We start from the raw sequence: 18,402 nt of genomic DNA, 5'->3' as shown, positions 1-18,402 counted from the left end.
AAGAATAAACCCTATCGTTCAGCAGCAATTAAAATAAAGTATCCACTTAAAATGCCCAGGTCTTCCAACTACAAGCAACAGGTGAGGCCCTGCCATGTCCAGGAACTTACCGAATAGTTTTCTGATATGCACTCCAGTTGATTTTTTCCAAGTAGCCTGTTAGCTTCATGGGGATAATCCATCATTTAACTATGATCCGTGATATTAATAAAATCAAAGACAAAATAATTCAGTTTGCTAGCAGTTCTGAATCATCTAAAAGTGTGTCAAAGCAGAAGGCTATGAAAATGTCTTCTTAGGCAGAAGTGGATGAAGCCATGTTGGAGTAGTTTCAGCAGAAACAGAGCAGAGGGCACCCAAGTATCTGGCCCAATATGTGGCAAACGGGCCCAATTTTTCTTCAAATCCTTGGGGATTAAAGCAGATTTTAATGCGTCTTCCTGCTGGCTGACAAAATTTAAACAACGTCGTGATATCCGGCAGATTGCTGTCCAAGAAGAAAAGTTAAGTGCCTATAATACGGCTGCTTCTGAATGAATTTTGTAATGATGTCCGGGAGTTTATTGCACGAGAAACTTTAGAGCTGGAGCAAATGTACAACAAGGACGAAACCGGGGTGTTTTGGAAGTGTCTACCAAGAAAGAGTTTAGGTTTAGAGATCGATTGTAGTGCACCTGGTTATGAATCAAGCAAGGAAATGATACTTGTATTGCGCTAATGGTACGGGTTCACATAATGTTTAGCAAGGTGTAATAGATAATGGTAAAAACCGTGTTGATTCAAAGGAAAAGAAATGTACAATTTACCTACTCATCATTTTCACCAGAAAGGGGATTGGATGGGCCACATTTCGAAAGTCACTCCATAATTGCTTTGTGCCACAGGTGCGAGAAGATCTAACGCTAAAGGGTCTATCTACAAGGGCTGTACTGTGTTACTGGACAATGCACCATCGGATCACAGGATGATGTTTGTAAAATGTTTAGCCTCTAATGTGACAGCATTAATCCAGACAATGGATCATGTGTCATTGCTACTGCGAAGAAAATTTATAGATGAAATCTGCTAAAAAACTTATTGCTCAGGGCAGTAATCTTCAAACATTTTGGAAACAATAGATAGCGCTAGACGCAATTTAGGAAGTGCCGAAGGCGTGGCTTAAAGTACAACAATCAATCATAAGCCAAGACATGAAAAAACAATCCTAAAATTGATGAAATCGGTGACTCCAATGACGGAGAACGCCCCTCATAATCAACGTTAGCTGTTGTTCTGAAAAGTACTCCAGGGTGTGAAGTTATTGACAAAGAAAATGTTTCCGAATGATTTGATATGGGCCATATGCAGCCATGTCATGAAATGTTGAGTGACAGTGCTATTACACATTGAATACAAGGGAAGTTCAAGGAGTTGAATGACAGTGACGAAGATGGCAACATTCCTCTAACTCCAAAACAGTAATCAGTCATGCATTAGCACTTCTGTGGGCCGACGAGTTACTGGACTACCTGGAACACCAAAAAGACGCTCGCCATTCTGACAGGTTGGTGTGCGTAAAATTACTAGTGCGACACGTAAAAAACAAGCTGCCTCACTGAGACAGAGATCAATTCAAGAGTGTTTTTTTTTCAAAGTAGTGTGGTGCGATGTGAAATTGGTTTCCTCTCTATTCTTTGTAAGTACTGTATTGCACATAATACGCTGAATAAATAGAATTTATTACAAACATTATTTAAGAGATTTTAATTATGATATTATAATTAATTTTTAACAAGTCTAATAGATTACCATATACTTTAATTGCGGGTTATCTGCGGAATTTAATTATGCACAAGTTTCAAGTCCTCAATTATTGCGGATAATAACGAAAATAGAAGATAGGAGGGAAAGTCAACTATTTAATTAGCGCCCAACAGTGGCTAAAATACCACACTAGGATTTTTAGATTGGTTGCGTCAGTCGTTGTCATTGGCGCAAAGTCCGTCTCGGTTGCATCCATATGTTTTCAGTGTTGTGTTGACCCTGTAAAAAACATGCACGCTGGTCTAGTTGGCTGCATTGTTTTACGCTACACTGTGTGTCTATGTGTGTGTGCAGCGACCAGCAGGAGCTATGCAGCCAGCGCTGAGCCCAGCGTGGTGAGGTCTCCATTCCCGGATGTGGAGGTGCCTGCCGTGCCGCTCTTCCAGTACATGTGGCAGAACCTGGACCGCTATCCTGACAGGGTCGCCACAGTAAGTCTCAACCGACTGCCTCTTCTTATTATGCTCTTGCAAGCGTCCTCTCTAGAAGCTATCGTTACTTGGTTGGTTGATTTGGGGGAGGGGACCAACCAGTGAGGTCATCGGTCCCATTGGATTAGGGAGGAATGGAAAAGAAAGTCGGCCGTGGCCAGGAGCTGTGGTCTCACGTTCTACAGGGGTATAATTTTTACTACTGAGCATGGCTGCCCACCAAATTCTTTTTCCTTTATTGTTATTTCATTCCCTCATGCCTCATGTAGTGAGGGGCATGTAGGGATGTCAGTGGTACAAATGACCCACTCTTTGGCCAGTGGAACTTAACGCTCCTTAGATGCTAAAACAAAAAACAAGGACATACATGAACTATGCATTTAAAATAATTTGAAAAGGTGGCGTCAGTCAGAGAAATATCGGGTGGCGCAAAAGTCGCTGGACTCTAGGCATTGATTAAACAAAAGATTGAATTTATGTTTCATTACAAATACACACAACACTTGCAATTATTTTTTTATGTTCAAACCGTGTTCTGTCTTCATTAATTGAGGTGTCTTTCTAACACTATGGTATAGTATGGTATCACTGTACAAATCGTGAAATGCATTGTGTATACAGTCTTTTGGTTCAGCAATGGCCTGAGGCTCTTGAGAATAAACAGAGTCCATGACGTCACCCCATGGACGTGATATCTGTCCATCGACCAATCACTTTCCTTAGAAAAATTTCGTTTAAATAATTGCGGACGGCAGTGACATAATGTGGTGGAGCACCATCGCAATGAAAGTAAATTTCTTGAAAGTTTTCAGCACACATTAGAAGTCCTGATACTACCTACTTCTAAAGCATATCCACACAGTCATCTCCTGTCACTATCCCTTCAAAAAAATATGATCCAAGTACGTCAAATGATGATAATGCCCTCCAAAAACATACACTAGGTTGACTTAGTGGTTGTTCTAACAAAAGTGCAGATATGACTGTCAACTTGCCTGCTTAGATTAAAACAAATCTCGTTAGATCACACAATTTTGTTGAATAGGTTAGGATCTTGTTTTTGTTTGTCAAGCATCAATTCACAAAACTGAAGACGTCGAATTGGATTATCTTTAAGTAACGCATGTCGTAAACGTGGACTGTAAACTTTAAACTTCTGTTTGTGTGATATCATTTGCACTGACCTTCATGATAAATCAAGCTGAGTTGCTAATCGTAAGGTTGATTTTCGTGGACTTTGGATCATAGCTAAACATATCCGCAGTTCATTTTCCTCATTTGTGACTTGTTGGGCGGCCAGGTCTTGGTGCATCCATAACAAATCCATGTTCTTCAAATCTATCTCGTATGTCGCATACTGTTCATCTAAACGGTGGTTCTGATCTAAAGCGTCTTCCCCATTCATTAACAACTGCAATAACATCACTTTTATAAAATGCTTTTAATGTGAAAACCCTTTATTCTTTTGTTAACATTGTGATAATTTGGAAAACTACAGCTGTAAACATGTCACACATATCACGCTATCAACAATTCAATACTTCGATTATTGTGTTTGTTCTGTTTGTCGTTGCATTGTATACTAACTAGAAAAGGCGTAATTATCACCATTTGGTAATAATAAGCTAACTGGTTGAAACTTCCTTCTGTTCTACGTTTTTCTGTTCCTTTTGTTTCTTTTAACCAACTGTCTGTACAAATAAAATAATGCTGCCTTCATGAATGGTTTGAAAACAGTGGTAAAAATGTGGACAAACAGCACAGCTATAAACGCTTGATAAACACCTGAAGAACACTAAACACTTGAAAAACACTGAACACGACGAAAGGTACATGGACCGTTAACAACGGAGCACTGTGCACTTTCACTAAAACTGGAAAAGGACCTGTGCTGGGACGATGGATTGTAGATGAAAAGAAGAGTGGGTATAGAGTGATGAGGACGGAGAACTGGTAAGAGGTGGTGACAAGACAGGTGTGGCTGTGGGGGACAAAGAGAGAGGGTCAACTGATATTGGGAGCTATAGATCGGAAAGTAGAAGGGTGTGGGAAGCGATAGAGAATGGGAGAAGGATGAGATGTGGTAGGGGGAAAGGAAGAGAGGGAGCCCTGGGGGTGGTGGATAAGGTAGGGTGGATTCAGAGTCGGTAGGACAGGTATATGTCGGGGTGGAGTTGGTGGTCCAGTAGAGAGAGACAGTTGATATTTCTTTGGGAGAGGACGTGAACGGTGTGCAGGTGAAGAGTTGGTGGGATGTGTGGGTGGAGGCCTGGCAGCACACTAGGATTGGAAGGGAGAGTGGACACAATAGGATTGTCGGAGTAGATTTTACCGATGGTGTAGGTTATTCAGAGGTGATCATTGAGAGTGAGGAGAGGTGGGAATTTGATGAGTTGGTAAAAGATCCTGTTGCGATAGGGTAAGCGGATGCAGAAAGTGAGGCGCAGAGCATGGCAAGGATCTGGAGACTCTTGTAGAGCTTGGGAGGGTGGATATCCATTCAACATGTGGCTTTTCGCAGATGATGCTGTAGTATACAGAGAAGTTGCAGCATTAGAAAATTGCAGTGAAATGCAGGAAGATCTGCAGCGGATAGGCACTTGGTGCATGGAGTGGCAACTGACCCTTAACATAGACAAATGTAATGTATTGCGAATACATAGAAGGATCCTTTATTGTATGATTATATGATAGCGGAACAAACACTGGTAGCAGTTACTTCCGTCAAATATCTGGGAGTATGGGAGTATGCGTACGGAACGATTTGAAGTGGAATGATGATATACTGTTGGTAAGGCAGGTGCCAGGTTGACATTCATTGAGAGAGTCCTTAGAAAATGTAGTCCATCAACAAAGGAGGTGGCTTACAAAACACACGTTCGACCAATACTTGAGTATTGCTTATCAGTGTGGGATCCGTACCAGGTCGGGTTGACAGAGGAGATAGAGAAGATCCAAAGAAGAGCGGCGCGTTTCGTCACAGGGTTATTTGTTAAGCGTGATAGCGTTACGGAGATGTTTAGCAAACTCAAGTGGCAGACTCTGCAAGAGAGGTGCTCTGCATCGCGGTGTAGCTTGCTGTCCGGGTTTCGAGAGGGTGCGTTTCTGGATGAGGTATCGAATATATTGCTTCCCCCTACTTATACCTCCCGAGGAGATCACGAATGTAAAATTAGAGAGATTCGAACGCGCACGGAGGCTTTCCGGCAGTCGTTCTTCCCGCGAACCATACGCGAGTGAAACAGGAAAGGGAGGTAATGACAGTGTCACGCAAAGTGCCCTCCACCACACACCGTTGGGTGGCTTGCGAGAGTGTAAATGTAGATGTAGATTTGGGTAGTAAAGGATGGGACAGATCAGGAATTCGTACACATGAAAGATAGTGGAGGCGTGTAGTCACCATACTCGGTTGGTTAGTAGTTTTAGTCTCTTGTGGGCTTTCTGCTGGGTGGCTAGTAGATGAGGTATTCAGATTACTTGTTAGCCGAAAGTTAGTCCAAGTTATTTTAGTGTGTTAGTTAGCTGGATGTGATGCTCATAAATGGTAGAAGTCGTGAAGACGAAAGGTGCAGATAATGCGGCCTACGATTACTGCCTGGATTTTGGAAGAATTAATCTTAAGGAGCCATTGGTTACACCAGTAGGTAAACACTGCCTGTATTTTGGAAGGATTAATCCTAAGGAGCCATTGGTTACGCCAGCAGGTACACTCATTGAGGTGGGTTTGAAGGGATCGTTGGGATTTCTAGAGCATGGGATAGAGAGCGAGGTAAATGGTGTCATCAGCATAATGAAGGAGGTGCATGGGAGGAGGTGGTTTGGGCACAGAAATTTATCGACGAGGGTGCAAAACCATAAAATTAGCATTTTTGATGCAACTCTTCCAGTATGTTTTAGCTCACGTAATGCAGCGTACACACAAATTTTATTGTCTCTCGGTGAATTTGTATGAGGGTCGTTCAATAAATAATACAACACTTTTTTTTCTGGACCGATTTCCGAAAAAAAAAATCCGGAATTTGTTGTGGGACATGATGGAATAGCCCTGTTTCAGACACTAAGTTCATGAAGTTCCGATGGGTGGCGGCGATATGCGTGGCCTTCAAAAGGCCGCTTGTAACGGAGATGCGTTCCAGGCCGAGAGATGTCACTGAGTTTCTTTTGGGGTAAAACCAAAACATCGCAGATATTCATAGGCGCTTTCAGAATGCCTACGGAAACCTGGCAGTGAACAAAACCACGGTGAGTCGTTGGGCGAGGCGTCTGTCATCATGCAACAAGGTCGCGCAAACCTACCCGATGACATCCTTCCGGCTGGCCGCACACATCTGTGACTGTTGCAGTGCAGGAACGTGCGGACACTCTCCTTCGAGGTGATCGACGAATCACAATCACACACCTTTCTGATCATCTGGACGTCTATGTTGGAAGTGCCTCCACACTCGGTCACCAGATGAGGTACTCAGGCCTTGTGCGCGCCGAACAGAAGACCGTAGGGAGCAACGAAAGACCATATGTGCGGAATTGGCTGCGCGTTATGAGGCTGATCGTAACAATTTTTCGTCGAACATCGTCACAGGCGATGAAACACGTGTTCACCACTCCGAACCGGAAACAAAAATGTAATCCACAGAGTAGCGCCGCGTCACCTCTCCTTCAAAGAAAATGTTCAAAGCCGCATCCTCGCCGATGACGTCATGGGATGGTCTTCTGCGACTCTGAAGGGGGTTATTAGATCTGACGTCCTCCTTTACGGTGCAACCATCAACTCTGAAGTGTACTGTGCTACCCTCAGGAAATTGAAGAAACAACTTCAGCGTATTCGTCTCCACAGAAATGCACACTGCCTTTTCCTTTTCCATAAGGCAAGGCCTCATACATGCCTAAGCACCTAAGAGGAGCTCACATGACTTCATTGGACTGCTCTTTGTCATCCACCCCACAGCCAGATTCCCGCACCTTGCGACTTCCATCCGTGCGGCCCAATGAAGGACGTACTCCGTGGCAAGCAGTACGTGGATGATCGGGAGGTTATCGATGAAGCAAGGCAATGGCTCCCACGTCGACCATTGGAGTGGTAGCATGCGGAAGTAAGGGCCATCCCGGTAAGCTGGCGTAAGGCTCTTGCTCTGAACGAATATTGTGTTGAAGACTAGCTTTTTGTAGCCAAAATAGCGGGGAATAATAAGGTGTATTGGAATCGAGAACAAAACCAGTCTGCTTTCAAAAAAAAAAAAAGTGTTCCATTACTTATTGAAAGTACCCCGTAGTTATCAATTGAATAGAGTTTCTTAAGAGTATACTATCTTGATAACTGCAGGTTTCATTACCACATACAAATTACATCTTATACCATTAATACAATTATGTAGACCTAGATTACTTTTTTGCTTTAATGAACTGAAATGACATCTTCATATGACTAAATCCAGGATATGCACTGAGCAGCGAAACAGAAAGAGAAAATATTCACTAAAGATATTTTTATTCATATACCAATAACGTTAATCTGACACTGAACATTAAAAATCCCCAAAAGAAAAAAAAATCAGAGAGACAGAAAAAGTCTGATGGATGTCAACGAAAACAACAAAAATGCCATAGATGAGAACTCCTGGAAATGGAAAATGTACTTTTAAAAACATTTATCAGAATTTGGTACCATCTATGACATTACTGCCGGCTGGTGTGGCCGTGCGGTTCTGGGCGCTACAGTCCGGAGCCGAGCGACCGCTACGGTCGCAGGTTCGAATCCTGCCTCGGGCATTGATGTGTGTGATGTCCTTAGGTTAGTTAGGTTTAATTAGTTCTAAGTTATAGGCGACTGATGACCTCAGAAGTTAAGTCGTATAGTGCTCAGAGCCATTTTTTTATGACATTACTTGCTTACAAAACCTCGTTATTGATCATGTTAATGGATTTACTGCATTATATGCATATAATGTATACCCTAATATTGACTGGCATAATTAATGTTAAACAAAATGTTTTCCGAACACTACTTTTGTGATTTGTTGCGGTAAGAGTAACCAATGTCCAGCATTCGAACCACCTCAGTCTCAAAGTAACCGGCAGATGCGACTGGTAACAGCTTGCACTGAGCGAAGATGGTGCCCGTCTCCCCAGTGTGACTGTTAGTGTCCACCCATGGCGACAGGACCGCAGAAATCGTAACTCTACGCGTGCATGTTGTGTTGTGTTCCATCCCATAAAGTGAATAGTTTGAGGATGCTTAAATTCATGTAGAGGACGTCGTTTCGAATCAGAAATTCGAATTTTCCTCCCTCTCTCCTAAAGAAATGCTAAAATATTGCTGTGCTTAAGCTGTGCAGGGATTTAGGGATGCCATTTTCATGCAGGGAATTGGCACTGGAATGCGATCGACTGAGGACAGGAAAAGCCTCTTTCTAAAGGCCATTAATCACTACACGACGAAGCGCTGGAGGAAAGCTTGTAGACTCTACTTAAACAAAATTCTGGAAAGAGTTGCATCCACTTTGACCGCAGGACTGTGCCAAAACCAAACTCGCGTCAAGGAAACGGTTTAACTTCCCACCAGCATCCAGAAGATCAAGCAAACCAGTGTTACAGACCTATTGTTAAAGCCACAATATCCCGCGTGTCACTCAGCAGTGCTAGGTCTGCAGTGTACTAGACTCACAAAGATCTCTAGATGTAAGACATAACGGAAGTACAGACATTAGCTGCAAGCGGGCATTGACTGAAGTCAAAGTGACAGTTGAAATTTTGTGCCAGCCTGCTGCTTGTCGGGCAGATGCTCAGATCTCTGAGCCACCCAGACGCAGTGGTCATTGCAGATGCGTCGACTGCCCTACATCTACATCTACATCTACATCCATACTCCGCAAGCCACCCAACGGTGTGTGGTGGAGGGCACTTCACGTGCCACTGTCATTACCTCCCTTTTCTGTTTCAGTCACGTATGGTTCGCGGGAAGAACGACTGTCTGAAAGCCTCCATGCGCGCTCGAATCTCTCTAATTTTACATTCGTGATCTCATCGGGAGGTATAAGTAGGGGGAAGCAATATATTCGATACCTCATCCAGAAACGCACCCTCTCGAAACCTGGACAGCAAGCTACACCGCGATGCAGAGCGTCTCTCTTGCAGAGTCTGCCACTTGAGTTTGCTAAACAACTCCGTAACGCTATCACGGTTACCAAATAACCCTGTGTCGAAACGCGCCGCTCTTCTTTGGATCTTCTCTATCTCCTCCGTCAACCCGATCTGGTACGGATCACACACTGACGAGCAATACTCAAGTATAGGTCGAACGAGTGTTTTGTAAGCCACCTCCTTTGTTGATGGACTACATTTTCTAAGGACTCTCCCAATGAATCTCAATCTGGTACCCGCCTTAGCAACAATTAATTTTATATGATCATTCCACTTCAAATCGTTCCGCACGCATACTCCCAGATATTTTACAGAAGTAACTGCTACCAGTGTTTGTTCCGCTATCGTATAATCATACAATAAAGGATCCTTCTTTCTATGTATTCGCAATACATTACATTTGTCTATGTTAAGGGTCAGTTGCCACTTCCTGCACCAAGTGCCTATCCGCTGCAGATCTTCCTGCATTTCGCTACAATTTTCTAATGCTGCAACTTCTCTGTATACGACAGCATCATCCGCGAAAAGCCGCATCGAACTTCCGACATTATCTACTAGGTCATTTGTATATATTGTGAAAAGCAATGGTCCCATAACACTCCCCTGTGGCACGCCAGAGGTTACTTTAACGTCTGTAGACGTCTCTCCATTGAGAACAACATGGTGCGTTCTGTTTGCTAAAAACTCTTCAATCCAGCCACACAGCTGGTCCGATATTCCGTAGGCTCTTACTTTGTTTATCAGGCGACAGTGCGGAACCGTATACAACGCCTTCCGGAAGTCAAGGAAAATAGCATCTACCTGGGAGCCTGTATCTAATATTTTCTGGGTCTCATGAACAAACAAAGCGAGTTGGGTCTCACACGACCTCTGTTTCCGGAATCCATGTTGATTCCTACAGAGTAGATTCTGGGGTTCCCAAAACGACATGATACTCGAGCAAAAAACATGTTATAAAATTCTCGTCAGAGATACAGATCTATAGTTTTGCGCATCCGCTCGACAACCCTTCTTGACTGGGACTACCTGTGCTCTTTTCCAATCATTTGGAACCTTCCGTTCCTCTAGAGACTTGCGGTACACAGCTGTTAGCCTCACGTCAGACCGAAACTGTCAACTTATCGACACACTACTGATGTACTGTTCGTTACTCGCAGCATTTCGCCGATTCCCGTAAGAGTTCATAGTAAGCCATCCTGGGCTTACATTTCAGCAAGATAATGTCCGTCCGCAGACGGTTAGACTTTCTTCTGCTTGTCTGCATGCTTCCCAAATCCTTCTTTGGCAGGCATGGCTGCCGGATCTCTCCCCAGTTAAAAACGTTTGGAGCAGTGTGAGCAGGGTCCTCAGTTCAGCTCCGGATTTTGCGCTTTACTGCGCCAATTGGACAGAATTTGGTACGATCTCCCTCAAGAGGACGTCCAGCAACTCTGTCAATCAATGGCAAGCCGAGTAGCTGCTCGCATAAGGGCCAGATGTGAACCAGTGTGTTACCGACATGCTCACTTCGTGAAGCTCTTTCTCTTGGATAAGAGATCAAATTTTTCTGAAATCTAAACAGTTTGTTTGCTGTACATGTACTTCGTATCTACCGGTTTCCATTCAGTTCGGATAATTCCGCCATGATGCGAATGGTGCGGTTCCTTTTTTTTTGTCTCCCTTAGAGTGTACATCGCTTTCGGATTCCAAAGAGTGGGCAATGCCCCCTCGTGGCGCACGTTTGGACGCACAAGCCGCTGATTAACGAACAAAGAGGAAGACAAAACTGGCTTTTAAGTCCCTCGATGATCACATCTTCAGTGACAGAGCACAGGCTAATAACCGTAAGGCTTTGCGAGACATCATTGTTCTACCGGGTGATCAAAAGGTCAGTATAAATTTGAAAACTGAATAAATCACGGCAAAATGTAGATGAGAGGTACAAATTGACACACATGCTTGGAATGACATGGGGTTTTATTAGAACCAAAAAATACAAAAGTTCAAAAAATGTTCATCTGATCAGAATAGCAATAATTAGCATAACAAAGTAAGACAAAGCAAAGATGATGTTCTTTACAGGAAATGCTCAATATGTGCACCATCATTCCTCTACAATAGCTGTAGTCGAGGAATAATGTTGTGAACAGCACTGTAAAGCATGTCCGGAGTTATGGTGAGGCATTGGCGTCGGATGTTGTCTTTCAGCATCCCTAGAGATGTCGGTCGATCACGGTACACTTGCGACTTTAGGTAACCCCAAAGCCAATAATCGCACGGACTGAGGTCTGGGGACCTGGGAGGCCAAGCATGACGAAAGCGGCAGCTGAGCACACGATCATCACCAAACGACGCGCGTAAGAGATCTTTCACGTTTCTAGCAATACTTTGTTTTTTTTCTGTTCTAATAAAGCCCTATGTCATTCCAAGCATGTGTGTCAATTTTTACCTCTCTATCTACATTATTCCGTGGTTTATTAAGTTTTCAAATTTATACTGACTTTTTGATCACTTGGTACATCTACATCATACTCCGCAAACGGCGAAGGAAACTTGTCATAGCTGTAACTGACCCTCTTCTCTGTTCCATTCGCGGATGGCACGTGGGAAGAATGATTGTCGGGAACCCTCTATATGATCTCAGATTTTTTCAAATTTTCTGGTCGCGGTTGTTACGCGAAATGTAAATGTGGGAGAACCTAATATGTTTGTTATCTGACTGTTCTTGGAAACTGATCTTTCGATATTTCAATTCTGCCACTAGATTCTGTTGAGCATCTCTCATCGCACTCGCGACAACTAAGCGATCCAGTGACGAAAAAAATGTGTATAAATGTGGACGTGAAGTATTCCTCTCTGACGTCATGCACACAGTGGCAGCAACGCGTTTGCTTCTGCGCAGTGTTTACTGCGCCCCGGGGTATTTTATTCACTAAACGGTGTGGATATGTGAACAATGCTTTCCGGAATGCAAGGAACACAGCATCAACGTATTACTAAAATGTTAGACCGCCCAGCTAGCCGCGCGGTCTTAAGCCGTCGGCACACAGACCGTGCTGTCGAACGTTAACGCTGAGCGTGCCAAGTTCAACGTGCTGCTGAACGCTCAGGAACGATGCAACTTGTGCATACGGTACGTGCGCCCCAACGTGATGTACGCGATCGCAGTGCACTCCAGCGGCAGTTGAGGGATGTTTCTAGTAGTTCGTAAATCACACTGTTTACTCAACGGGCGTGCGTAAAATTCCCACGCTAGCTCTATTAAAACGCACATTTCCTCCATCGTCCACGAAAAGGGAAGTACCATGTCCAATCAATAAGGACACAGCCTTATAAAAGTTCCATTACAAACAGCGCGGTACAAATTTGGAATACTTCTCTGCATACGATAAACATTATTTCATCATTCCCAGATTTTAGTAAAACCCCCAAGGTCAGGCTTACTTGATCACTGTTCCTATCCAGTAGCAGAATCTTTGCAACATGTAAATTACGAAGTGTAAAAGAAAAAGGAACAAAATAACTTTATACAAGTAGCACAAGCAGTCCTGTAGATTAAGACAATCGAACAAATACACCCCTCTAAACAAGGTGAACTTATATTTACATAACATCAAATATTATAGTATATACTTATATTAAACTAATAATAAAGTATCAGGACGCGAATGGTAGGAAAAAAATTTGGAAGTGTTAAGACGCGAACCACCGCTCCAACAAAATGTTGTTCTGGGAGAGAGACGCTGCCCATTACGCTAAACCCCGAACTCCTTCTGAGTACTTACTCAGATTGTGTTACCGCTTGCTAAAACCTTTAATCGTGGATAATTACGTTACTAATTGAAATTTAATTGTAACAAATTGTACCAAGAACAATGCGTTTTTGGTGGATCTTCAGTATAGCCTTCAAACAGCCTACTCTCATAATACGGAGGTTACAATAATTCTTTCGCCACGTATATGATGTTTCTCTTAATTTTATTGGAACGAATCACACAACTAACAACGGGTTTTCCAGTGATTCTCAATTTGCTGGTGCTCAGAAACGGCATATATACATATAGGCTTGAAATGAACGACAATATGGCGCCTCACAACTCTGTACTGAAGAGGGACGGCGTGCATGTGACGTAGGTGGCGTTGTGCCATCTGATTGGTCAACGCTCAGACGCACGCTCAGAATATCTGAAATGCCAGATATTGCTCTGCACGTTCGGAAAGACTCCCGAATGTACTATTCCACGCTATGACGTCAGAAACTCGGCACGCTCAACGCTCAACGTTCGGATGTGCCGACGACTTAACCCACTGCTTCCCGAGCGGGAAGGCGTGCCGGTCCCCGGCACCAGTCCGCCCGGCGGATTAGTGTCGAGGTCCGGTGTGCCGGCCAGCCTGTGGATGATTTTTAGGCGGTTTTCCATATGCTACGGCGAATGCGGGCTATTCCCCTTCTTCCGCCTCAGTTACACCATTTCGGCGATTGCTGCGCAAACACTGTCTCCACGTAAGCGTACACCATAGTTACTCTATCACACTGTGGTGTGCGTACTGTAAGACCTTCGGTACACACACCATCAGATTATTTGACTTGTCGGTCTAACGAAGTAGGCGAGTGTCAGCAATATGTCTCGTGGTCTTATCGTGGCGTGTTTATCTTCTGGCGTTAGGTCAGACGATAGAAATGCCACTTGCACGCTTAGAGTAGCAGATTGACAGTGACCAACTTTAAACAGAACTTGATTAATTTGGAAATACATTTAGTAAAATAATAAAAAATATAGACATTACGTAACTTGATTCTGGATGCTGTTTACAACTGACAATCTGTAGTTCCTTTGGTCTTGGTACGTTAATCTTATTCTCACATACCGCTGATACTTGACAAAAGTGTCTACACATTTATCTTCATGGCTATGTACAGGAATATGGTAATCTTATTAGGCGCAGACTGAAACTTGACTATAGACTGGTACAGACAAATGCAAACTAATGCAGACTGATGCAGACTGACTAATCGGAGGTCTGTACACTCGTTATAATACCTCTCGCGTTCAGTATCACTGCGCGAGTGTGATCCGCGAGGACAAAAGGTTCTACGTTAGCAGCAATCTCATTGGCTGCGTTACATATTAATACGCGGATCGGCGGAAGCAGAATTTGGTCCGTCTCTACGACAGCGCCATCTCGTAGAGCGGAGACGGATGAGCGCTGCGCCTGCGCTGTTGTGCTTAGCGGGGCGCGCTCTATTGGGAAAGTTGTGTACGCGCTGACTACGCGGAACTATGTACACAACACACACAAACATTTGGGGTTACACTCGCCTGGTACGAGACGTTCCCAGGGGGGAGGGTGGTCGAGGGGTCCACTGGGGGCCGAACCGCACAATAACCCTGGGTTAGGTGTGGGGCGGCGGTGGGGTGGGTGGACTGCTGTGGCCTGTTGTGAGGTCGTGAACCACTGAGGACTATGGTAGGACGAAGCCTCCCGTTGTTTCTAGGTCCCCAGTTACGCAATACACACACTAGAACGTTACTTGAAGACCGAGCTTTTGATCTAATTACCAGTAGTTCATGATTTAAGAGCAACCTGCCAGCTCGTGGTCCCGTCGCTGTGCAGGAGTGCGGGCTGACGGGTCGCCGCTACACGTACGCGGAGGCGCGCACCGCGGCCAGGAACTTCGCCGGCGCGCTGGTGGGGACGGGCCTGGGCCCCGGCCACGTGCTCTCCGTCTTCCTGCCCAACTGCCCGGAGTTCCCCATCGTCGTCCTGGGCGCCAACGAGGCGGGGGTCGTCGTCACCACCACCAACCCCAAGTACACTGCCGGTACGTACCCAGGCTGCGCCACTGCGCCCTGTCGTCGCTGCCAAATTAAGCGTTTGCCACCATCACTAACGCTGTACGACCACCGTCGACGAGTACACCATTATGTCCCATCATGCAAAATACTAACGCGAATTCTTTACAACACGAATGGAAAAACTGGTAGAAGCTGACCTCGGGGGAGATCAGTTTGGATTCCGTAGAAATAAGGGAACACGTGAGGCAATACTGACTCTACGACTTATTTTAGAAGCTAGATTAAGAAAAGGCAAACCTACGTTCTAGCATTTGTAGACTTAGAGAAAGCTTTTGACAATGTTGACTGGAATACTCTCTTTCAAATTCTGAAGGTGGCAGGGATAAAATACAGAGAGCGAAAGGCTATTTACAATTTGTACAGAAACCAGATGGCAGTTATAAGGGTCAAGGGACATGAGAGGGAAGCAGTGGTTGGGAAGGGAGTGACACAGGGTTGTAGCCTCTCCCCGATGTTGTTCAATCTGTATATTGAGCAAGCAGTAAAAGAAACAAAAGAAAAATTTGGAGTAGGTATTAAAATCCATGAAGAAAAAATAAAAACTTTAAGGTTCGCCGATGACATTGTAATTCTGTCGGAGACAGCAAAGGACTTGCAAGAGCAGTTGAACGGAATGGACAGTGTCTTGAAAGGAGGATATAAGATTATATGATAGCGGAACAAACACTGGTAGCAGTTACTTCTGTAAAATATCTGGGAGTATGCGTACGGAACGATTTGAAGTGGAATGATCATATAAAATTAATTGTTGGTAAGGCGGGTACCAGGTTGAGATTCATTGGGAGAGTGCTTAGAAAATGTAGTCCATCAACAAAGGAGGTGGCTTACAAAACACTCGTTCGACCTATACTTGAGTATTGCTCATCAGTGTGGGATCCGTACCAGGTCGGGTTGACGGAGGAGATAGAAAAGATCCAAAGAAGAGCGGCGCGTTTCGTCACCGGGTTATTTGGTAACCGTGATAGCGTTACGGAGATGTTTAATAAACTCAAGTGGCAGACTCTGCAAGAGAGGCGCTCTGCATCGCGGTGTAGCTTGCTGTCCAGGTTTCGAGAGGGTGCGTTTCTGGATGAGGTATCGAATATATTGCTTCCCCCTACTTATACCTCCCGAGGAGATCACGAATGTAAAATTAGAGAGATTAGAGCGCGCACGGAGGCTTTCAGACAGTCGTTCTTCCCGCGAACCATACGCGACTGGAACAGGAAAGGGAGGTAATGACAGTGGCACGTAAAGTGCCCTCCGCCACACACCGTTGGGTGGCTTGCGGAGTATCAATGTAGATGTAGATGTAGAAAAGCAAATCGAGGATAATGGAATGTAGTCAAATTAAATCAGGTGATGCTGAGGGAATTAGATTAGGAAATTAGACACATAAAGTAGTAAAGGAGTTTTGCTATTTGGGGAGCAAAATAACTGATGATGGTCGATAGAGAGAGGATATAAAATGTAGACTGGCAATGGCAAGGAAAGCGTTTCTGAAGAAGAGAAATTTGTTAACATCGAGCATAGATTTGTCAGGAAGTCGTTTCTGAAAGTTTTTGTATGGAGTGTGGCCTTGTATGGAAGTGAAACGTGGACGATAAATAGTTTAGACAAGAAGAGAATAGAAGCTTTCGAAATGTGGTGGTATAGAAGAATGCTGAAGATTAGATGGGTAGAACACATAACTAATGAGGAGGTACTGAATAGGATTGGGGAGGAGTTTGTGGCACAACTTGACAAGAACAAGGGATCGGTTGGTAGGACATGTTCTGAGGCATCAAGGGATCACCAATTTATTATTGGAGGGCAGCGTGGAGGGTAAAAATCGTAGAGGGAGACCAAGAGATGAATACACTAAACAGATTCAGTAGGATGTAGGCTGCAGTAGGTACTGGGAGATGAAGAAGCTTGCACAGGATAGAGTAGCATGGAGAGATGCATCAAACCAGTCTCAGGACTGAAGACCACAACAACAACATGGTCACCAAATTAATCTAGTGTTTCCATCACTATATTACAGTACATCTACACCTCTACTATCACCGACTACAACTGCATCTTCAGTATGTACCCCCACGAACTTGTTATATCACGATTGTCAAATTACGTATGTGTCTCCACCATTATCATACACTGAAGCGCCTTAGAAACTGGTGTATTCAAACACAGAAATATGTAAACACACAGAATACGGTGCTGCGCTCGGCTGCGGTCCTCAACAGAGGAAAGTCCACTGGACCTGACGGGATACCAATTCGATTCTACACAGAGTACGCGAAAAAACTTGCCTCCCTACTAACAGCCGTGTACCGCAGATCTCTAGAGGAACGGAAGGATCTAAATGATTGGAAAAGAGCACAGGTAGTCCCAGTCTTCAAGAAGGGTCGTCGAGCAGATGCGCAAAAATATAGACCTATATCTCTGACATCGATCTGTTGTAGAATTTTAGAACATGTTCTCGCGTATCATGTCATTTCTGGAAACCCAGAATCTACTCTGTAGGAATCAACATGGATTTCGGAAACAGTGATCGTGTGAGACCCAACTCGCTTTATTTGTTCATGAGAGTTAGAAAATATTAGAGACAGGCTCCCAGGTATATGCTCTTTTCCTCGACTTCCGGAAGGTGTTCGATACAGTTCCGCACTGTCGCCTGATAAACAAAGTAAGAGCCTACGGAATATCAGACCAGCTGTGTGGCTGGATTGAAGAGTTTTTAGCAAACAGAACACAGCATGTTGTTCTCAATGGAGAGACGTCTATAGACGTTAAAGTAACCTCTTGCGTGCCACAGGGGAGTGTAATGGGACCATTGCTTTTCACAATATATATAAATGACCTAGTAGATAATGTCGGAAGTTCGATGCGGCTTTTCGCGGATGATGCTGTAGCTTACAGAGAAGTTGCAGCATTAGAAAATTGCAGCGAAATGGCAGGAAGATCTGCAGCGGATACTCACTTGGTACAGGAAGTGGCAACTGACCCCTTACAAATGTAATGTATTGCGAATACATTGAAAGAAGGATCCTTTATTGTATGATTATATGATAGCGGAACAAACACTGGTAGCAGTTACTTCTGTAAAATATCTGGGATTATGCGTGCGGAACGATTTGAAGTGGAATGATCATATAAAATTAATTGTTGGTAAGGCGAGTACCAACCGAGCGAGGTGGCGCAGTGGTTAGCACACTGGACTCGCATTCGGA

General features: G+C 44.2%; 1 protein-coding gene across 2 annotated transcripts in view; it reads left to right on the top strand.

Annotated features, from left to right (window-relative positions):
- The window catches only part of LOC124717054 (4-coumarate--CoA ligase 2-like), a 269,113-nt gene that overhangs the window by 122,025 nt on the left and 128,686 nt on the right, over positions 1-18,402 (top strand). For both annotated transcript variants that reach the window (XM_047243732.1, XM_047243735.1), the window contains exons 3-4: positions 2,098-2,234; positions 14,967-15,174. In XM_047243732.1, coding sequence (XP_047099688.1) covers positions 2,098-2,234; positions 14,967-15,174 — 345 coding nt within the window. The remainder of the gene's footprint in view (positions 1-2,097; positions 2,235-14,966; positions 15,175-18,402) is intronic.

This window comes from Schistocerca piceifrons, chromosome 9 (genome assembly GCF_021461385.2).
Source record: "Schistocerca piceifrons isolate TAMUIC-IGC-003096 chromosome 9, iqSchPice1.1, whole genome shotgun sequence".
In the NCBI taxonomy this organism is placed as follows: domain Eukaryota; kingdom Metazoa; phylum Arthropoda; class Insecta; order Orthoptera; family Acrididae; genus Schistocerca; species Schistocerca piceifrons.
This window is presented reverse-complemented; position numbering and strand designations above follow the sequence as displayed.